The 24,010-nt window shown below is 37.3% G+C and overlaps 1 protein-coding gene and 1 pseudogene across 1 annotated transcript in view; both read left to right on the top strand.

The window, feature by feature from the left end:
• HMCN1 (hemicentin 1) overlaps positions 1-24,010 on the top strand; it is a 521,171-nt gene that overhangs the window by 374,263 nt on the left and 122,898 nt on the right. The window contains exons 58-69 of the mRNA XM_030873036.2: positions 406-567; positions 1,310-1,423; positions 1,537-1,739; positions 2,026-2,107; positions 2,217-2,348; positions 3,060-3,209; positions 7,964-8,123; positions 10,222-10,346; positions 10,580-10,763; positions 11,334-11,431; positions 12,322-12,600; positions 18,289-18,485. Of these exons, the coding sequence (XP_030728896.2) occupies positions 406-567; positions 1,310-1,423; positions 1,537-1,739; positions 2,026-2,107; positions 2,217-2,348; positions 3,060-3,209; positions 7,964-8,123; positions 10,222-10,346; positions 10,580-10,763; positions 11,334-11,431; positions 12,322-12,600; positions 18,289-18,485 (1,886 nt within the window). The remainder of the gene's footprint in view (positions 1-405; positions 568-1,309; positions 1,424-1,536; positions 1,740-2,025; positions 2,108-2,216; positions 2,349-3,059; positions 3,210-7,963; positions 8,124-10,221; positions 10,347-10,579; positions 10,764-11,333; positions 11,432-12,321; positions 12,601-18,288; positions 18,486-24,010) is intronic.
• Positions 19,836-20,453, top strand: LOC115861848 (BAG family molecular chaperone regulator 1 pseudogene; annotated as a pseudogene).

The following is a 24,010-nucleotide window of genomic DNA, read 5'->3' as shown; positions in this document are numbered from 1 at the left end:
GCAAGAAAATAAAAACTTTAAGGATGTAATATTAAAAACAAGAATATTCACATGTATTTAATAAAAAGCAGTATTAGGTCTGTGTACATTGACAAAACCATCTCAGGAACTGGCAACTACATTTTACAAATAAAATGCAGAATAATTCTGTCTGAAAATTCTAGTATTCTGTTTCAATTGGGAAAAACAAAACTGATGGACATGAGTTTGATGAAGGCATTAGGGAATTCTAAGAAGAAAGGTAAATAATTAACAGTATCATTAACTCAGTGCTTTAGCAGAGTACAGTAGTTGGGATTATATTAATAAATTGGAATATGTATTACTGATAATATCACTTTTTACATTTAATATGTTTACTATTAATACCAATATATTTCACTTTTAATATATTTACTATTATAGTTCCTCCAAGTGTCATTGGTCCTAACCCTGAAAATCTCACTGTTGTGGTGAACAATTTCATCTCTTTGACCTGTGAGGTCTCCGGTTTTCCACCTCCTGATCTCAGCTGGCTCAAGAATGAACAGCCTATCAAGCTAAACACAAATGCTCTCATTGTGCCCGGTAAGGAACTTAGAGCTCTTTATGAAGTGGGCAACACTTTCTCATTTTTCTTTATTTAATACAAATGGCATTTCAACTTAGTCTCTTTCCAAACTTTTGTCTTGCTGCATTTATTTGTTCACATTAAATGCCTCTCTTCAGCCATTTGGGGCCATTAGGATAAGACTGTAAAGACTCTATGATTTCAGTGGGAATGTACAGTAACAAGGTCTACTTCAAGAAATTATGAAATTTAGGAACAGAGCTGCTTAGCAATTACTTGGGGGTGATAGACTAGCGAATAGTGCTTTCATTGGATAAAATCATTGGTTGTTTTCAATCGATCCTAAAGCTCCTTGAAGATAGATTAATATCAGTAGATAGACTAACAGACGGACAGCCAGTTCTGCACTGTGGGAGATTTAAACCCAGAAATACTTGGTGACATATACTGACTCTAATACAATTATGGTTTGCTCACTAGAATCTATATGAAACAGTTCTATTATCCATGTTTGGTTACTGGAGAGAAAATTTTATTAATTTCTCCTTTTATAAGGAAGTAGAATAAATAGTACTGAAAGGATCAAAGGAAGCTGATTAAATTCTTTCATTTTATATATGAAATGCTTCTATATGCTTCTATCTATGCTTAGATTTTCCTCTAAGGGAAAGGATATATTTTGCTATTTATCTTATTGATAAGGTTGTTATTACAACAACCTCTGTACCAAACTTCAGTTTGCATTATATTTGCCCACAGGTGGTCGAACTTTACAAATTATCCGGGCCAAGGTATCTGATGGTGGTGAATACACTTGTATAGCCATCAACCAAGCTGGTGAAAGCAAGAAAAAAGTTGCCCTGACTGTTTACGGTTTGCTTCTACTTTTTTCATAAGATTTTTTCATTCTTAAACTGGTATTAGATATTTTCTATCTGAGCATTCTATGAAAAAAAAAATCCTCTGTTCTTATTTTCTTCCTTCAGTGCCCCCAAGCATTAAAGATCATGGCAGCGAATCTCTTTCTGTAGTTAATGTAAGAGAGGGCACCTCAGTGTCATTGGAGTGTGAATCGAATGCTGTCCCACCTCCAGTCATCACCTGGTATAAGAATGGGCGGATGCTAACAGAGTCTACTCAGTGGGAGATTTTGGCCGATGGACAAATGCTGCACATCACGAAAGCTGAGGTGCATCTTTTATTCTTGTTTGTGTGTCATGACTCCTTGGCGGGATTATGGAAGGGAGAATTGGAAGTTGCATATTCCCCTTACTCCAGTGAAAAATTATTTTCATTTAAAAAATAACATCATCAATGCCATTATCTTCATTTAAAAAAAAAGCAGGATTGTAGAAGGCAATTAGGACTGGGGCATTTAAGCATAAAGATGACTGATGATTTAATCTACACTCGAACGGTGTGATTGGTCATCTATAACTTAATGGAGCACATACAATAGTATCTTTTTCTTTTAGGTATCTGACACAGGCCAGTATGTATGTAGAGCTATAAATGTAGCAGGACGGGATGATAAAAATTTCCACCTCAATGTATATGGTGAGCATCTGCCTCTAATATAAGTCTTTTTCCCCCAGATATGCAAATGCCAGAAAGTATCCTGAATTAACTTAATGAGGACACATGATTTTCTTCTGTCTTTTTACAGTGCCACCCAGTATTGAAGGGCCTGAAAAAGAAGTCATTGTGGAGACAATCAGCAATCCTGTGACTTTAACATGTGATGCCACTGGAATCCCACCTCCCATGATAGCATGGTTGAAGAACCACAAACCCATAGGTAATGTAGCTGTGCAGTTTTTTATGATTGTTTTCTTTTGCTCTTGATTCACTAGGTTAATAAACTAGCACATTTTCAGTATTACGCACATAGCTGTGTTTAGTTCATAAAGCCTAATGTACTGTAATATAAACTTACAAAAGGATTCTTTTTTTTTTTAATTTATTTTTATTTTTGGCTGCGTTGGGTCTCTGTTGCTGCGTGCGGGCTTTCTCTAGTTGCGGCTAGCAGGGGCTACTCTTTCTTGCGGTGTGCGGGTTTCTCAGTGTGCTGGCTTCTCTTGTTGCGGAGCACAGGCTCTAGGTGCGCGGGCTTCAGTAGGTGTAGCTCACGGGCTCTAGAGAGCAGGCTCAGTAGTTGTGGCTCACGGGTTTAGTTGCTCCGCGGCCTGTGGGATCTTCCCAGACCAGGGCTTAAACCCGTGTCCCCTGCGTTGGCAGGCGGATTCTTAACCACTGCGCCACCAGGGAAGCCCTACAAAAGGATTCTTCACTTTACAGAGATTTTTCTCCTTTCCATTTTACTGGAGAGAAAATTTTATTAATTTCTTCTTTTATAAGGAAGTAGAATAAATAGTAATGAAAGGATCAAAGGACAAGGGGAAAACTTAAAAAAATACATTTGTCACATAAAGACATTTTTACAGTGACTTGTAGAGATGTTAAAATAAAAGCTTTTTTATGTTTTGTTTGGCTTTGTTTCTACCTCTAGAAAATTCTGACTCACTTGAAGTTCATATTTTGTCGGGAGGTAGCAAACTCCAAATTGCCCGGTCTCAGCATTCAGACAGTGGAAACTATACATGCATTGCATCAAATATGGAGGGCAAAGCGCAGAAAAATTACATTCTTTCAATTCAAGGTATGTGTGGTACACTCTGATCTGTCTTCAGTTTCTTTATTACATTCTATCTGTAGTACAAAATAAGTGTACATCTAAATAGATCATTTATAATTGATTCAAAACATCTCTTTTTTGCATGTTTTGGATATTTTATTTCTTTTCCAATTTATTGAGATATAAGTGATATAAAGAACTGTATAATTTTAGGGTGCACAGCATAATGATTTGACTTACAAAATATCATTAGATAAACAAAAAATTTTCTGTCCTACATTTGCCAGTAGATAGTATTTTCATGAAAATGGACATAAATGTGGAGAAAAGAATAGAAATTTCAAAATCTCTTTTTTTTCATGTTTCCTGAAATGTTTACCTTCCTATAGTATATATTCTATTGAATTACTTGTTTATTTAAAACTGCAATAACTTATTTTGATGCTAAGCCTATAGGTCTCTTCCTATTGATATAGATAAGATTTATCTCATGAAGATATTAAATATGTTCTAATTACTGGCCAAGGATTAGGTGAGCTTAAATAATCATGAATCTTATACTATTTTGGTTTGAGAATAAGGAGCATTGATTCATCCAAGAAATATTTAATTAACACTTACTATGTTCCAGCATAGAATTGAGCACTGCAGGGAGAACTTGCATCCTTTTGATTTTCAGCAAACCTTTGGGGTATTACTTTTGGTCTAATGTTTAAATTGAAATGGAACTCTAACTTGAAACTAAGTTGAAATGCTTGCTTTTTCCAATTTTATTATAGTTACTGAAAAGAATTTCTCATAAGTTATAAATGCAGTTGTGAATATGTATTATCTACCTGTTGCATGCTCTGTTAAAGCTAACTCCAGAAAATTGAAATTTTTTTCCAGTTTTATTGAGATATAATTGACATATAACACTGTATAAGTTTAAGGTGTGCAACATAATGATTTGATATATGTATATATTGCAAAGTGATCACAATAAGATTAGTTAAAACCCATCACCTAAAAACTGAAATTAAAGAAAAATTAAGATGTTTATGAGTAATAGTGGTTTCTCCTATTAGTGATGCTTTAAGATTTCAGAAGTAAAAAGGGAAAAACTGCTATTCAGAGATTCAGTATCAGAAATTGCATGTTTAATTATGTTTAATGCCCTAATAATAATAGATGCCAATCATGGGGTATGTGGTATGACCAAACATTTTGCCAGACTTTTTATATATGTTATTATGTCTTAGGACTAGAAATTGTATATAGACATAGGGCCTAGTCTGCACTTTTCCTATATTATATACTTGTTATAGGATGTCTCATTTACATTCTTATTGATTCAACTTCTAAATTGTACAAATTTGATATAATTATTATCATCTTCTGGACGACTAAAATGAGATTTGGAGATATTATATAGCAATGTGTTGGTAAAAGTTTAACAGTTGACTCTGCAGACAAAAAGGTCTTGATTTGTAACCAATCGTTTGTCAGTCTCTGTGGTGTAAGTATTCCCACAGTGGCCCATTTCAAGGTACGGATATTATGGCACCAAACATGGAGCAGGAAAGATGTGCAAAATTGGCTCTTGCAAGCTGGAATGAGCTGCCTCCAGCACACCACTATAATTATTTAGAAAGAATTAAAATGTATTTCTGTCTTATACTACTGTCAATATTTTTATTACACATTATTTCTTTTTTTTAATCAATATTTCTTTTTGTGAAGTATAGTTGATTTACAATGTTGTGTTAATTTCTGCTCTACAGCAAAGTGATTCAGGTATACATCTATATACATTCATTATTTTAAAATATTCTTTTCCATTATGGTTTATCATAGGATATTGAATATAGTTCTCTGTGCTATACAGTAGGACCTTATTGTTTATCCATTCTATAATATATATAAAAGCTTACATCTGCTAACCCCAGCATGCCACTCCATCCCTCCCCCAACCCCCCCTCCTCCTTGGCAACCACCAGTCTGTTCTCTATGTCTGTGATTCTGTTTCATAGATAGGTTCATTTGTGTCATATTTTAGCTTCCACATATAAGTGATATCATATGGTATTTGTCTTTCTGACTTACTTCACTTAGTATGATAATCTCTGGTTGCATCCATGTTGCTGCAAATGGCGTATTTCATTCTTTTTTATGGCTGAGTAGTATTCCATTGTATATATGTACCACATCTTCTTTAGGTTGTTTCCATGTCTTGGCTATTGTGAATTGTGCTGCTATGAACATAGGGGTGCATGTATCTTTTTTTAAAATATATATATATATTTTTTAAAATTTTTGGTTGCATTGGGTCTTCATTGCTGCACGCGGGCTTTCTCAACTTGTGACAAGCATGGGCTACTCTTCATTGTGGTGCTCAGGCTTCTCATTGCAGTGCCTTCTCTTGTTGCAGAGCATGGGCTCTAGGCACGTGGGCTTCAGTAGTTGTAGCACGCAGGCTCAGTGGTTGTGGTGCACAGACTCAACAGTCATGGCTTGCGGGCTCTAGAGTGCAGGCTCAGTAGTTGTGGTGCATGGGCTTAGTTGCTCTGCGGCATGTGGGATCTTCCCGGACCAGGAATCGAACCCATGTTCCCTGCATTGGCAGGCAGATTCTTAACCACTGCGCCACCAGGGAAGTCCTGCATGTACTTTTCTGAATTATAGCTTTGTCTAGGTATATGCCCAGTAGTGGGATTTCTGGATCATATGGTAATTGTATTTGTAGTTTTCTGAGGAACCTCCTTACTGTTCTCCATAGTGGCTTTACCAATTTACATTTCCATCAACAGTGTAGGAGGGTTCTCTTTTCTACACACCCTCTCTAGCATTTGTTATTTGTAGACTTTTTGATGATGGCCATTCTGACTGGTGTGAGGTGATACCTCATCGTAGTTTTGATTTGCATTTCTCTAATAATTAGTGATGTTGAATATCTGTTCATATGCCTGTTGGCCATCTGTATGTCTTCTTTGGAGAAATGTCTGTTTAGGTCTTCTGCCCATTTTTCAATTGGGTTGTTTGTTTTTTTGTTGTTGAGTTGTATGTACATGTTATTTCTTTTTTTTTAATTTTTTATTGGAGTATAGTTGCTTTACAATACTGTGTTATTTTTTACTGTATGGCAAAGTAAATCAGCTATATGTATACATATATCCCCTCTTTTTTGGATTTCCTTCCCATTTAGGTCACCACAGAGCACTGAGTAGAGTTCCCTGAGCTATACAGTAGGTTCTCATTAGTTATCTATTTTATACATAGTATCAGTAGTGTATGTGTGTCAATCGCAATCTCCCAATTCATCCCACCCCCCCTCTTGCCCCCCTTGGTGTCCATACATTCTCTATGTCTGTGTCTCTATTTCTGCTTTGCAAGTAAGATAATCTATACCATTTTTCTGGATTCCACATATATGCGTTATATACAATATTTGTTTTTCTCTTTCTGACTTACTTCACTCTGTATAATAGTCTCTAGGTCCATCCACATCTCTATAAATGACCCAATTTCATTCCTTTTCATGGCTGAGTAATATTCCATTGTATATATGTGCCACATCTTCTTTATCCATTCCTCTGTTGATGGACATTTAGTTGCTTCCATGACCTGGCTATTGTAAATAGTGCTGCAATGAACATTGGGGTGCATGTGTCATGTGTCTTTTTGAATTATGGTTTTCTCTGGGTATATGCCCAGTAGTGGGATTGCTGGGTCATATGGTAGTTCTATTTTTAGTTTTTTAAGGAACCTCCATACTGTTCTCCATAGTGGCTGCACCAATTTACATTCCCACCAACAGTGCAAGAGGGTTCCCTTTTCTCCATGCCCTTTTCAGCATTTGTTGTTTGTAGATTTTTTAAAAAAAACTTTATTGGAGTATAATTGCTTAACAATGGTGTGCTACTTTCTGCTGTATAACAAAGTTGTAGATTTTTTAATGATGGCCATTCTGACTGGTGTGAGGTGATATGTCACTGTAGTTTTGATTTGCATTTCTCTAATAATTAGTGATGTTGAGCATCTTTTCATGTGTTTGTTAGCCATCTGTATGTCTTCTTTGGAGAGATGTCTATTTAGGTCTTCCGCCCATTATTTGATTGGATTTTTTTTTTTTTTTTGATACTGAGCTCCCTGAGCTGTTTGTGTATTTTGGAGATTAATCCTTTGTTAGTTGCTTTGTTTGCAAATATTTTCACTTCTTCTGAGGGTTGTCTTTTCATCTTGTTTATGGTTTCCTTTTCTGTGCAAAAGCTTTTAAGTACACACTATTTCTTAAATGAATCATTAAGGTGAAAAACAAAGATGGCTAGAAAAAGGGAATAGAAATGATTAAATCTTGAAACCAATAATAAACCTATCGTTCAGAATAAATAATATTTAAATAGAGAAAGAATTAACCAACTTAGATACTTTTCTCAGATGTTTATGCCAAAATTTTATAAAACAGATTCCCCTGAACTGTATTAATTCTCAGCTATCTATTGAGGATTTAATCTAAGAGCGATTCTGTTTGGCCAGGAGGGGTGCCCATGAGGTAGATATGTCACCAACCACCATGAGCAAATAATTATACCAACTTACAATATAACAGGAATATTGAAGTGATTCCTCTACCTATTCCTCATTTAAAAATAATTTATGGCAATAACAAGAGTTTGATCTTGAACCACAATCTAGAAAGAATGTGAAATAAAAATGGCATATTGTTCTATGATTCTGTTGCATTCATTAGAATTTATATTCTTGTGCCTTGTTAATGAAAGTCAATTTTTTCTCCAAAGTTCCTCCAAATGTTGCTGGTGCTGAGATTCCAAGTGAAGTCAGTGTCCTTCTTGGGGAAAATGTTGAGCTGGTCTGCAATGCAAATGGCATTCCTACCCCTCTTATTCAGTGGCTTAGAGATGGAAAGCCCATAACTAACAGTGAAACAGAAAGAATTCGGTATGTGTGAAAAGAATTTCTGCATCATTAATTGTAATGTGTTCTACAGTTTTAGAGAGTTGGACACAGATATTCTCCTTGGAGAATCACTCAAAAGTATTTGTCTGTGTGTGTATGTGTTCCTTATTTATCAATTCTGTGTTATAAAATCTCCTCACATGTTCATTCCTGCAAGTGTTAGTTAACTGTTGTAGATTTTATTCCTCTAATTTCAGAACGTTTATACCAAAGTCCGCATCATAAAATAATTCTTTCTTGCTAACATCAAACCAATTTCATCCTACAAAAGATTCATCAGTCATCCCTTAGATATAATTTTGTGTCCTGAAATCACCAAACCACCAGACATGCCATAGTGCTTGGCTCATTTTGAGAAAAGATACTATCATCATAACCTGGTTCATCTCCTATAGTGATCTGTCCAAATCCCGTTTTCAGCTGACACTTCACGCCACAAACCACATAGAGATGGAATGATAATGTGGTAAGGCATTCCTGCTACTTTCAACAACAAATGCCTTTTGAAGGACACTGCAGAATTCTACACTCTACTATATTATTTCATCACAAAGCCCTATAATATACACATACCAGAATAATTATAATTACTCAAAGAATTATATATACCTCAGAAGGCATTAATTAAATGTATTGCAAACTTTATCATTTTGAACCAGTATTTTAAACTTAAGGGTTTGCAGTATATTTTCTAATCAATGAATTGAATATACATAATTTAAAGAAAAATAAATGTTATTTTCTTTGAAATCGTTTTATGTTAAAACTTAGACATTTGTCCCCTTTACAAGATTAGGTAAATTGCCAAACAATGTTTTAGCTTAGAGGTACATTTTGAGTTTCAATTCTCTGGTGTGGACATTTCTGAATAGTTAAATATTTAGTTATTTATTAAATCAGCTGATATCAACCCTATTCTAAACCAAGTACTAGATAGTTGGTGGGACCTCAAGATCTATAAGATAATATTTGTACCGAGGAATTTGGGATCTATTACTTCTCCTCTCACATTAAGAGCCCACATATACTTATTCTTATATCCACTTTATTATTTGTTCCCAGCTACACAATATGTGTAGATTTGTAAATGGGCCAATTTGTCAGTCAAATACAGTATTTTTCCAAAGTCAGCTTACTACTTTCCTTTGGTCATGGCAACTTGCTTTTTGTTTATTCATATGGTTAAACTCATGGAATTTTAAAATTCATAGTTTCAAAAAGAAAAAATAAAATAGACCCAGATAATAAGATTGTAATTCTCAATAATTATATTTAATAACATGATATAGTAGAAATGGAGTATTTACTTTGGACACTGGGAGAATCTAATAAAATCACTATTGTAAGAATGACTAGATAGCAATTTAATCTCTTTGTAAAACACAGGAAGTTTTATTTGATAATTAATGGTGTGTGAAGAGAATCAATAATGCAATAATCTTAATTTAGATATCATTGATAACCTAGTTGTATAGTTAGTATACAGTATTATGTAAATAAAAGGAAAAGCTTTAGCAATTAGAAAAATTTTTGCAAACTATACCCATACATAAATACTAAGTTGTTGTCAGTGTTTAAATAAATTATTCTATCCTGCTCCTTCTCATTAAGAGTATTAGTAAGTTGTTTATAGCCAGATTTTTCACTCTAATTTATCACTGTAACATTCTTCAATTTTTATACCACAGTTTTTATAATTTTCATTTAATTCCAGCCTTATATTGATAACTAAGGACAAAACATTCTATCTCTGAGAAAAACATGTCTTTGCCCATGATTCGGATAGACAAGTTCCTAACCTGATTTTGTTCACTTCCTTTTTTCTCATAAGGAGTCAGTGGATATATGAGATCCATTACTGTAGCAGTTTAGCTGGTTGCTTGAAATCTCTGCCAGTTTCACTAGCTCTGACTTTAACAGGCTTCCATGTACTTAGTGGAAAAGATTTAAACCATTATATCCAAGATGAAGATGCATTTTAGGGTGATTTTTTTTAAAGAATATAATAATCTGGAATGAGTTTTCCAGAAATAGCTCCATATATATCATCTCAGTGCCTCTGATATAATCTTTTCTATAGGGTGACTGCAGATGGCAGCACATTAAACATTTACGAAGCCCTCCCATCTGACATGGGGAAATACACGTGTGTTGCTACTAATCCTGCTGGAGAAGAAGACCGAATTTTTAACTTGAACGTCTATGGTAAATACGAAATTTCACCCTCTTTTGACTATGCTGCCTTAGGAATCGATCAGAAGAAATGAAGGTCCAGCAGTAGGTGTCTGAAGCATTTAGTTCTAAAATGTGATGTCCTTGTTGTTTCCTTTTGGGATACAAGGCAGAAATATAGGTAAATGTAGTTGAAATGATTGGAACTGGTAATACACACCCCACTCCACCCCACCCCCTTCTCTCTCATTTTCTATATGATGTAGTTCCACCTGCAATTAGGGGTAATAAAGAAGCAGCAGAGAAACTAATGGCTTTGGTGGATACTTCAATAAATATTGAATGCAGAGCCACAGGGATGCCTCCACCACAGATAAACTGGCTAAAGAATGGACTTCCTCTGCCTCTCTCCTCCCATGTCCGGTTGCTGTCTGGAGGACAAGTTGTCAGGTCAGCTTTTATTGTGTATGATTTGCTAGACAAAGTTACTGTGATTGTAACTTTAACTTCACCTAAATAATGTTTTTAAAATGTCTTTCCCTAAGCTTTTACTTTTGTTTCCCTTTCAGTAATTTTTTAGAAGAGGGGGGATAGCAAATATAAGTTTGGCATGGTTTATTATTCTTATTTAAATGCTCATGTTTTAGTAAGTTTGTATAAAATAGGTCTTTCATAGACATACATGTATCATATATTTTTTCAAGAACTATTATAGCTAAAACTATATGGCAAAATGGTAGGAAGATGCTTACTACAATCGTGATTTTCATGATTTTCATCATTCTCTATTAATATGTATTTGAAAAATATTCACCTCTCATATTGTGTTATATTTTCAGTGGCTCTGTCGAATAAATGGCATTGGAGGTATCTATATTTTGTGATGGATGGTTATAAGCTTTATAACTAAAATTTCCCAAAATAAATTCCCTTCCTTAATCTTTGTATTATCACAAATGTTTTATTTGTATATGTTGAATGGGATCAAATTACGAAGCGTTGGGTCAAACTATTTTTCAGGATTGTGAGAGCTCAGGTGTCTGATGATGCTGTGTATACTTGTGTGGCCTCCAACAGAGCTGGGGTGGATAATAAACATTACAGTCTTCAAGTCTTTGGTATGTCACCAGAAACAATCCTAGTACTATACTATGTGTCCAATATTAAACAACAGCCTTAATTTAACTATTGACGTATCAGGAAGGAGTGGTAAAATAGGATCTTAACTAGGGCTTCTAGAATGCCTGCTCTCCCCAGGGGTCCATATATATTGGAGCATACTGTCTGTCAAAATACTTTTCTAACCTGGAATTTTGCATTCAGTGAAATCTAAATTTTTTAAAATAGTATTTCAATCCAGACACAAGACCAGTCTTTTCATACAAAGAGAAAGTTAAGACTGTTTTCTAATAATGTTAGTGTCTCACTGAGAGTATTTAAAGTATGAATGGATGTGTGCATATATACTAAATATCTCTGTGTGTATGTTAGGTAGAGATAGAACTCAAAACATTCAATTTCTGAATTATTAAGATTTGCTAGACGAGAGTTCACGATCCCCAAGAATTTCTCAGAACAGTTAAGTAACTATTTACTATAGCCTACAAATGATTTATGTTGGATTATATACAATTTACTCTGGAACTTATTTTATTTATTCCACATAAAGTAGCTGGAAGTATACTTCTGTAATAATATAAATTATAACAATTTAAAAGGAAAAACCTAAGATGTTGAAAAATGGCCAAATTTTAAAACACATTTAGTTTGTATGTTCTACAAGGAAACAGTATTGAGGTCTTATTGCTAATATTTTGGAAGGTTAAAAACTAGCCTACATAACACATGCTTTTATAGTAAAGTCATAGACTAATTAGATGGTATTTTAAATTCTATATTTTTATAGATCATAGAAACACTATAGAACTAATTGAACCATTTAAATTTTTTAATCTAAATTGCTCTCAAATTATAATAGATACATAATTTTGTTTTGTTTTCTATACAGTACCACCAAAACTGGACAATGGGATGGGAACAGAGGAAATCACAATTGTCAAGGGTAGTTCCACCTCCATGCCATGTTTTACCGATGGAACCCCAACTCCCAGGATGTCCTGGCTTAGAGATGGCCAGCCTCTGGGGCTTGACGCCCATCTGTCAATAAGCTCTCAAGAAATGGTCCTTCAGCTCATCAAAGCAGAAACTGAAGATTCAGGAAGGTACACCTGCATTGCCTCAAATGAAGCAGGAGAAATCAGTAAACACTTTATCCTGAAGGTCCTAGGTAAGTAAAATAATTGGGAAATAAGTGATAATAAAGACAATAAGTAAGTATAATTCTTAGAATCATTGGCTATAGGACAAAATTTGTAAAAACTTCATTGTACTTCATATTTCTGTTCTGTAATTCACCTAGCTTTACTTTTAGTATCCGAAGCCTGTTAAGTTATTGTGTTTCTTATCTGTGTAAAAGGATGAACACTCCCACTTGTAAAACATTATTCATTGACAATGCCATACAACCAATTGATAAGTAGCTTTTTAACTTTTTCGAAGAACTGAAATCACTTCTGATGCTAGTAATTTAATGGAAAAGCATGATATTTATACTATTATGTTATTCCAAACAATCTTTAAACGATCCAGTCTGTAGATTATAGTTGTAATGGTCATTTCAAATAGTCTAGTTCTATTTACTCTTTTGTGCATTACAATAAGTATTTTAAATAGGTATTCCAGTGTTCTACATGCAAATAAATAGTATAAAGGGAAAACATATCTTTTCCTTGAAGTAAAACAGTTTGACTTCGGAATAGAAATGAAAATGAATGAAATGAATTATTTCAATAATCAATAATTTTTTGGAGGTTTTTTTTTCACGATGATTGAGGTAAAACCTCAGACTCTTTACATTTTTTCTAACAAAATGCACCCCACAAGGAAAAATAAGAATTTTGGCAAGAGTCTAGCCAAATGTTTTCAGGACATCCTATAATATTTCTGGTAGCACCTATTACAATTTTAATTATTTGTGTAACCTTAAAAGTCTGTTTCATCCTTAGTTAAACTCTGTGATGATCAGTACCCTTTTTACTTATTGCTGTATTCCCAGGGCTTAGCATGGCATTTGACACATAATATTTATCTGTTGGCTTGAACTGAATGGAACTAGGTACTTATCAGGTGGATTGAAGTGAGTTTTAACTGTAGCAGGAGACAGAACAATATCTAAATAAACAAACAGAAATACTGTGGTGTAGATGAGTATTCCATAGAATGAAAGGTAGTAGTGGAGGCAGTACACCAGAATATTCAGAGACAAAAGGCAGGAGAAAGCATGTGTTTGTAAGGAAGGATGGAATAACAAATTCCCATATACCAATTCACAGAATATGAGGAATATCAAGAGATGACATCTTGTACATTAATTATTCACCTATTAATTGTTAATTATTGACTATACATTATGTGCCAGGCATGTTTCTAGTCAACATGTAACAAATAATTATTGGACACCTACTGTGTGACATATGGTATGACAAGTACTTGACTGCATCACTGAATAGGAAGGATGTGGTCTCAGCCCTCAAGTTCCTGCATTGGCGGGGAACATGGATATTGAAAAAGTAATTACTTATGAGTGTGATAAGGATGATATGGCGAAAATTAAATTCTGTGGGAAGGTTCGAAGAAGGTCTCTTCAAGGATACATCTAAGCCTTAAAAAGTAAGACTATAGAGATGAGTGAGGAGATGCCTACATCTTTTACCTAGAAATGATAAACCCTGAGTTGTCTATCTGTGCTTACTGAAGCTGAGTGTAACAGCAAGAGTAGAAGACAAGACTGGAAATATAACTGGACAGAAGCCATACTGTGAAGAGCCTCAGTTAGAGAATTTGGGCCTCATTACGAAGGCAGTAGAAGAAGCTTAAGCAGGAATATGTTACAGTCAGATTTCACTTCCAAAAAATTCCCTCTAATGACAGAGTGAAGAATGAATCGAAGAGTCTGTTATACTCACAAAGGCCTAAAAATACAGGGGCCTGGTGTAGCATGTGGCAGTGGAGAAAAAAAGAAGGAAGACTTCTGTAGGAATTCTAGAACCCAGGAGCAGAATCACGGCCCAGTACATTTCTGGATGTAGAACACAAAAAAAGAAAAATAACACCAATGTTGTTAGAGTCACATACAAAGAACAACCTTCCCACCTGCAGGGTTTACAAGGATATTCTCTTAAAACAGATTTGAAAACTGGCTTAACAGAAGGATGAGCAGTTTTAGCATTTCAGCATCTGTTGAAACCTAATTCCATTAAAACCTGAAAAACTTCACTCTGATCTATATTACAATAGAAATGTGAATTTAAGTGTCCTAATTTGGTGATGCGCTAATCTCAACTTAATTCTATCCACCTGCCGGGAGGTGTCATGGTGTATTAGTGGTTCTGAAAGTCTACTATGGGTAAAATACTAAAAACAAAGGAGAAGATCATGCAAAATAAAGCTAGTGGGTACGGGAGCTGACAGGGTTCAGGCTATGAAAGGACTGTTGACCACATTAAGGATTTTGTGTTTTGTCCTAGAACAATGGGAAACCATTAAAAGTTCTAACAAGTGGAATGCCATGAGTAGAGTTGCAGTTTGGAATGACCACTCTGTGATTGCAAAGTGGAGAGCGGCTTGGAGTGGGTTCTGGAGACAGTGTGTTATTAGGAATTGTGTCTGGCTGTGATTAACAGAGAGTCTAAACATGGTGACTTAAAGAACTTTTGTTTTTCTCACTGAATGAGGTGTCTGGAGGTGGGCAGTAGTTGCATTGGTTCTGCAGTTCAGATCTTAACAGTTCTCCTGGCCTTTGGCCTTTATATCATAGTCAGACCGTGATCATGCATTGGCTCCTCACCCTCAGCATCACTATAGGCAACAATAGAGCAGAAAAAATGGGAAAGGCAAAGAACTGCCCCTTTCAGTGTTTTCTTAGAACCTCCACAAAACTACCTCTACTTATATCTCACTGGTCAGAATCTTCACGTGCCACTCCATCTACCATCTACTAAAGAGGCTAGGAAATGTAGTTTTTAGCACATTGACAGCCCTAACAAAATTGAGGTCTGTTAATAAGAAAGAAACAAGTAAATGATATTGGGTAGGCAGCTACAGCCAGGAAGGAGGAGATATTAGTCCAAGTAAACAGTATTATAGCTCAGATTAGTGATGCAAGTGAGAGGAAAAGATGTATTCTAGAACTAGTTGCAGGTAGAAGTATTAAGACTTGGTGGTGGATTTGGCCATATGAGAGTGATGACAAGGAAGAAGATACCGAGGATGACTCCCAGCTTCTGGTTTATGTGACTGAACAGTTGGTGGGTTTCATCACGTAAATGCAGGGAATGCTGGAAAAAGACCAGGTTTTGAGGGAAAAGGTAACAGGTTCAGTCTGAATACATGATGAGTTTGAAGTTGTTTTCAAACAACCCACTGAAGATGCTTATGTGATAATTATATATATGGATCTAGAGCCCAGAGAGAGATCTAGGCTAGAAATAGAAGTTTTGGAGTCATCAAAGTATGGACAACTCCTATTCTGCTCAAAGTACAAGACTTATCGACAAGATACAGAGTAAAATGGTTCACAATCACTTAACACATGTAAGATCTGATGACTGGTATTTGAACCACTTGGGTACATGTTGTTATTTTAAATCTAGTACTATAAGCTTTTGAGGTTAAGGGCATGCTTAAATAATCTTCGTATCCACAGGGACAGACACATAGTAAATAACCAATAAGTGAGAGGAATAAAGAATTGACTGTAGTCAAATGTGCTATGGAAATTAAAAGGGATAGAAATTTTATAGTTTGTTGAGAGAATCAAGAAAGGACTTATGGTTTTTACAAATGAACATAATGATACTAAAGTGACCTTGAGAGTACTTGAACATGCTCAGTTAGGGGATGGTGGGACTATTGGAGATATTCCAGTAGAAGGAATAGCATTAGTAAAGTCACAGAGCAAGAAGGGACTGAACTTGTTGAGGGAGAAAAGTAGTCTAGTTTGAAGTCTAGGTTACATAAAGTGTTTTAAAAGTAAATAGTGTTATAAAGAGAGATTGAGGCTATGTTGTGGAAGGCTTGGAAGCCATGATGAGGAGTTTGTATTTAATTCAATGAGCAACATGGAGACACTGACATCTTTTAACCAAGAAATCTTGGATTGATCTAAAATGCACTTAAGAAAATGTATTTTGACAGCAAAACATAATAAGATGCATGAAAGTGAAAAAGAGTAGTCATGTGGGACCATAGTTAAGAAACTCTGACTTCTTAATTATAATGTATTAAATATATTATCTTTTTCCAGTAAGGAAAACGAGGACCAAAGATACAAATTTTTAGGAGGCAGTTTTTAATAATAACACCAACAGATGTAGTAGACTTAGTAGTAGTTATAACTTTCTTAAAACCTTTAATTATAAAATAAAACAGATTCAGAAACACAAAAGAAATGTAGTTTATAGATTATTTCATTGAATCCTCACAATTCTACTAGTTAAATAATAGTACTATACTTATTTTAGGGATTTGCCCAAATCCACTAACCTAATAATTGTTGGAGCTAAGATCCAAATTCAGGCTATTTGATTCCAGATTCTCTGCTGTGAACCTCTGCTCTAAACTATGTGCCTGACTTTAAACACACACACACACACGCGCACGCGCACGCGCGCACACACACACACACACACACACAGAGCTAATCCTTGGAGCTGTCCAACAGCTATTTTTGCTGCCTTGTGAAATAGTAAGCTGGAAACGTTAACAGAAAATTTGAATGATCTATGTAAGGGAAATCTGTTTTAAAGTGATTCCTAAACTTAGGAATAGTTGGACTAAGAAACTTTACTGTTTGCTCCAAGTGTTTAGATTCCGTAACATCCTCTTGAGAAAGGTAATTTAGAAGTATAAATAACAAAAAAGGAAGTTATTTCTGCCCAGACATAACAAATGTGGTTTATGCAGAAATGGTCTCCAAATGTAACTCTTTTTTCTTCTGCTTAGTCATTGTTTCCTCTTAAAGTTCTGCACGGAAAAAATGATTGCAAAATTCCATAGCATTTGCCCATTGCTTTTGTAGAACCAATAGATATTTAAAAGGTGCAAAAATACACTACTATATTTAAGTAACTCTCTTTTAAAAATAGTACAAGATTAGTTTAGTTTTTATAGTTTTCAAATCTTTACAGTTAAGTAAGACTGCTCTAATTATCTGAATCCCAACTGCTGAGCTATAATTACCTTAAATAGCTTGCCATTTACTTCATGATCTATTACAGGCATGATCCATCTCTTTTAAAATAGTGCCAGTAGGGACTTCCCTGGTGGCACAGTGGTTAAGAATCTGCCTGCCAGTGCAGGGAACCCGGGTTCGAGCCCTGGTCTGGGAAGATCCCACATGCCATGGAGCAACTAAGCCCATGTACCACAACTACTGAGCCCACAAGCCACAACTACAGAGCCCACGGGCCACAACTACTGAAGCCCTTGCACCTAGAGCCCGTGCTCCACAACAAGAGAAGCCACTGCAATGATAAGACCGCGCGCCGCAATGAAGAGTAGCCTCCGCTCACCACAACTAGAGAAAACCAGCGCTCAGCAACGATGACCCAACACAGCCAAAAATAAATAAATAAATAAATCTATTTTTTAAAAAAATAGTGCCAGTGAAAAGATAATGCACAAAGACTTACATAGTGCTGGCATTTAATAAATTGTCCCTCAATAAATTGCAAAAAAAATAAAATAGTTCCAGTGACAAATGATAACAACATCTAGGAATTATTTTGGTATCCTTGTTCAAATCAATTTGCATTGTACGAACATATTTGTGTTGAATTTTAAAGTTTTTCTGATCTGCAGTATTTTATCAAACAGCAAGTTTATTTTGTTGTTGTTTTTCATTCTTTTTAAATAGAACCACCTCATATCAATGGATCTGAAGAACCTGTAGAGATGTCAGTAATTGTTAATAATCCACTTGAACTTACCTGCATTGCTTCTGGAATCCCAGCTCCTAAAATTACCTGGATGAAAGACGGACGGCCCCTTCCACAGGTGGATCAGATGCAAACTCTTGGAGGAGGAGAGGTTCTTCGAATATCTAATGCTCAGGTAAGTTCAGAGTTCATACAATTATTTTCCAGGTTAAACTTCTTACTTGCTAATCTATGAGAAATGTTGGAGAAGTTGTCTTGGAGTCAGTATATCACAGATCTCTGTAACGTTAGCAAGGGGAGATTGGTTCTATGACATGCATGATTGGGTAGACACTTACAAAGTAACATGCCTAGAAGGAAGAAGTGAAATTATCATATTAAACACAGAAGAAAGCAAGTTACCTTCACATTAATTTTTGCAAGTTTTCACAGTTCTATAAGTGATAACAGATTTCCGAAGCCCTTAATTTGTGCCGTGTAGCCCTTTACAGAAATGGCAAAAAGCAATCCAACATACATATATGTGAGGCTTCAGAGAGCACTTTTGATCTCTAGAAAGAAATCTCAGACATGAAAATCTGAAGAGACACAATTTTTCAAAAAATGCTCAATTCAATAAAATTGTTCTTTTAGTTTGTGTTTAAGGAAATTAATCTGAAATGTAAATATATTAAAGATAAGTATGTCTGGGATGTCTTACTGTAACAATATGCTGTTCTACAAACAAAGGCAAACCTTATATTACAAATATCCATGTGTTCCTTAACACCCTCATCTGTAAACTGGGGATAGAAACAGTAATAATACTGAACGTATATACTTGGGGTTTTAGAGACAGTCTAACTTGATGTGCTTAGACTGGTGCCACGGGCATGAAGTGATGCTAAAACGGAGTTAGAATGATTGCTGTTGTTGCTGATTTTATTGTTATTATAATCATCATTTCTTTAAAAGTAGAATAATACATTATTTAATCATATTTCATGTACATTTTCACTGAGGAAACAAAAGAACGGGAGCTGGAAAAGAGAGCTAAGGGTTGTAAATCGTGTCAGTCTTATGTTCAGCTATGGGCGCTATCACTCCCGTGACCATCATGACAACTCTGTGAGGCAGTGTCTTTATCCCCTTTCTACAAATCCAGAAACAGACACAGAAAGATTAAGTATTCACCTGCCAAATACTTAACCACTGCTCGGTGATGGAGCTGGTCTCAATGCTGGGTGTGGTTCAAAAGCGTAGCCAAAGCACGGGTCCGGCGGAGCGCGGCAGAGCGAGGAGACTGCGAGGCGCCCCCCCCACCCCCGCACCGCCACCCGGGAGCGGCGGGGCCCCCGGAAGCGCACCCCTTGGCCAGGGCCGGGAGCCGCCCCAGTCAGTGCCCCAAGCCGAGGACGGTCTGCCTCCCTCCCAGCGATCAGCCATCCGGAGTGCGACCAGAGGGCATGCCAGATCCACCAGGGATGCCGCTTGCAGGCCGCGGGTGTAGAAGAAAGCATGGCCTCGCTCGGCCCCGAGCGAGGAAATGGCAGCTGCCGAGCCCAGCGGGACCATCACCCGCATTAATGAGAAGCACGATCTTCAAGTTATCCTGCAAGAGGGCTGTAGTGAACCAATGGTCCAAGACCTGGCCCAGGTTTTTGCAGAGGCCTCAGGGGTCCCGCTGCCTTTTCAGAAACCCATATTTAAGGGAAAATCTCTGAAGGAAATGGAGACGCCGGTGTCAGCACCTGGAATACGAAATGGTTGCCGGGTCATGTTACTTGGGAAAAAGAACAGTCCAGAGGAAGAAGTTGAACTAAAGAAGTTGAAAGATTTGGAGAAGTCTGTGGAGAAGATAGCTGACCAACTGGAAGAGTGGAATAAAGAGCTTTCCGGAATCCAGCAGGGTTTTCTAGCCAAGGATTTGCAAGCTGAAGCTCTCTGCAAACTCGATAGGAGAGTAAAAGCCACAATCGAGCAGTTTATGAAGATCTTGGAAGAGATCGACACACTAATGCTGCCAGAAAATTGCAAAGACAGTAGAATGAAAAGGAAGGATTTGGTGAAAAGGATTCAGGCGTTCCCAGCCGAGTGTGACACAGTGGGGCAAAGCGCCCCAGGAGACGGAGCGACTGCAGGCCACAGACTTGGCCCCGGCTGACTGAGGTGAGGCGGAGAAGGCTGTGCTGCCCTGAAGAACAGCTCCACCAGCTCTGGTCTCTCTGGAACAGAAGTTCCTTCCGTGCTTTCCCCGGGGCAGCTGGGGACAACTGGCCGATTGCCAGTTTTCCTCCCCTTATTCCCCCCCACACACACACCGCCAGTGAACAAGTATTGTCTGTACAGTCTAGCGCTCCTGTCAGTTTCTTGTTTTGTCTGTGTATATCTGTGCTGTCCAGCAGCCCATCTTGTCTGGAGAGGGCCTCCCCTGCCCAAGTCTTCCCAGCTTTTTTGACCTTTGGGCTGGTGAGAGCTCTCATTTGTCCTGGGGTAGTTCCGGCTTTATCAGCTATCCTGGTCTTCAGGTACGTGAGGCCGTTTTGCCGTTATGATCCCATAGTCCCATCTATGTAAACCAGAATCATCAGGAGGCTGTGTCTGGTCAGGGATGTTGGGAATGGCTCAGGACAGGTGTTTGGCACACAGGGACTCCAAGTATCTCTCATTGTGACCTAATTCTGGAACAGCTGGCTGGGTTGTGGGTTCATAGACCCTGACTTCACCCCCCAGTGACCCTGACCAGCCACAGGCCGTGAGGTCTCAGGGGGCCATTCCTGCAGTGGGACCTGTGTTTGATACATGGACTTCCTTGTCCCCAAGCAAATCTCTAGGAGGTTAGAACCCAGAGTTGACTAAGTCTCTGCTCGAAACCGGATCAGAACCATGGCTTAGGAGGGGCAGAGAGGGGAGACAGAATGAATAAAGCAGGCAGGTAGTGAGAGCCACCATAAACTTCTCAGGAGTTCCTTCAAAGACATTTCTGTCAACCGTACCCTTCTGAGATCTACATTTCCTTCGAGTTCCTTCGAGGCTATTTTTCTCTGTTTCGTGGCCTTTTTCCCCTTCATCGTTATTTAAAAAATAAAACAGTTTATATATACGTCAGCAAGCAGAAGAGTGTTTAGACTTTTTTTTCCTTTTGGTAGATGAAGTAAGGGAAGCAAAAGCCTTCTGAGGTTCTACTCTAGTTATATTATAAAGTTGAGCGTGGCCCTGCGTGCCAGAACTCTTAAACGGGTCAGCTGCTGTCACCCCATTTTTTCACACAGTGCCCAGGAGACAGGCTCCCAACAGGCCACTCTGAGGCCAACCTTATTTGGCAGAGAGGGAGTCTGTGAAGTCCCAGGCATTTAGGGCTGCGTGGGTGGGACTAGGACAAGGTGGTGGTTAGGGGTGGACAAGTGGACGAGGCTCGGGGCCCGGCCCGCCCACCCCCAGCTTTAATCAGAGCAGTCCAGTATTTCTCTGTTTCTAGTAGTAGCTGTGTGGCCTTGGGCCACAGCACGTTCCTGTGTGCCAGATACCGTTCTGAGTTCTTGAGGTGTATTTGTCATTTAATCCTCACACCATCTAGGACATAGGCAGATACTATCCCTGTTTTAGAGATGAGCTTAGGTAATTTGCTCAAGATTGTAGAGTAAGTAACAAAGTCAGGACACAAACTGGGCAGCTTGATTCCGAGCCCATGTTCTTAATCTCTACCGGTTTGCCTCCCGACTGACAAGGTGTTGCTCACACCCTCTCATTTTCTGTTTTCCTTCTATTTATCTCCCATGTTGGCCTCTGCACTTCCCCTCTGGCCCTCTCCAGTTCATTCTCCACAGAGTGGCTGAGTGATCATGAAGTACACATCTTATCATGTCAGTTCCCTGCTTAAAAACCTCAATAGCCCCCATTTCTCTTGGGATAAAGGCCAAGGTCCTTACCCTGCTCCCTCCTCATCTCGGGCCACTCTCCTGTTTGCTCTCTGCTGTCAGCCACTCTGGTCTAGTTCAGGCCCTCAGGTGCTCTGTACCCTCTCCCGCACTGGGGTCTTTGCACACGCTGTTCCTCTGCTTGGACAGTTCCACGCCATCCTTCCCCTACCCCTACCCCTACCCCTGTCCTAGGCGACTCCTGTTCATGCTTCAGAACATAAATGTCTCTTGCATGGAGAAACCTCACCTACTACTGTCTGAGAACATCAAGCCCTCGGGTGGTATCCTGTCACAACTTGTCATGACTTTTTACAATAAAGAGCACTTATCATGATCTATGATGATTTATTTGTGGGATTGTTTCATTAATATTTGCCTTTAGGCTAGACTGTGAGTTCCTTGGGTTAAGGAGCTTCTTCATCCTGTTAACAGTATATTTCAAGCACCTTGTCTGGTTTATATTAGGTGCTCAATAAATATTTGGAGAATGAAAAAAAAAAAAAAAAAGCATAGCCAGTAGAACTCAGCCCAGTTCTTTTCTAACATCAAGGAGAACACACCTTCCATTCCCCTCTTCCCTCTGTCAAGCACTTCAATAACCCAGAGAAAACTCAGGTCCAACTGTCAAACCACATACTGAATCAAAACCCTTGAATGTTATAATTTCAACAGACCAAAAAGGAAGCAAAAGAATTTTGTAACATAGGGAATAGCATGGAGACAGGGAAATGTGTGCACTAGAACCATAAGTATAAAGGAATCATGGTAAATAAAGCTTTAGAGGGAAATTAAGGCCACATTACACTAGGTCTTAAATGTAAGAATGAAAAGTTATGTTAAAACAAGACAAAGGTTCCATAGAGTGTTAAATGGTGACCCACACATTCTAGCTTTTGTGGAGAATACAAATCTAATACATAAGACGTTTCTCAGCCTTCAAGGAATTTCCAGTTTTCTAAGGAAAATAAAACTACATAGGACCAAATTAGGAAAACAATAAGAAAAACATTATAGAATTGAAAAATTAAATATTATCAAGTCTCAAGACTGCTCTTGGTTCCTCTGGTCCTCTGTGTTTTCACATTTGGTACATCTCTCTGTTAAAGCACTTATTACTAAATTATATCTTAGTTACCTGTGTCTTTTTGTGTATGTATCTATAGCATGTAGTTATGCCTACTACCTAATGGATGCTTTGCAAATTCCAAACTGTGTGGTAAAGACAAGAGTTTGCTAACACATTTTCCATCAAACCCTCATTCTGTAATTTATTCCAAAGGGAGAAAAATTCTGTGATTAAGTAGATCTGAAAAACTCTATATACTGTACCTTCCTCTCCTTTGTGAGCCATAATGCATGTCAACAACTCTGCAAACTCTTACTCCAAAGAAACCTAACTATAATTTTTTAAACACCCTATTAACAGAACACTCTTTAGGAAATGTAGCTACTAATAGTAACTGTCAAGATTCAGAAGGGTATAAGTTGTCAGGAAATGTTTCTTGGAGAAGGCAAGATCTCAAAACAGTCATGAATGATAGTGCAAGTTTGGCTAAGTCACGACAAGTGGAGAGGGCAATATGATTTGGGAATAAACTGAATTGGTGGAGTAAGAGTTGACTTTTAGAGGTTTGAAAGATATGATGAGAAATTTAGAAATTATTCTCTAGGCAGTAGTGCATCACTTCCAATTCTTAATTGAAGGACGATGAGTCATTCTTCTAAAGTCATATTAAATTTTCCAAACATACTAGGCTTAAATTTTTTCAGTGGACTTTTTGCAGCCTACCAAAACGTTTTT

This window comes from Globicephala melas, chromosome 1 (assembly GCF_963455315.2).
Source record: "Globicephala melas chromosome 1, mGloMel1.2, whole genome shotgun sequence".
NCBI lineage: Eukaryota > Metazoa > Chordata > Mammalia > Artiodactyla > Delphinidae > Globicephala > Globicephala melas.
Note: the sequence above shows the minus strand (reverse complement) of the source record. Positions and strands in the feature narration are given on the sequence as shown.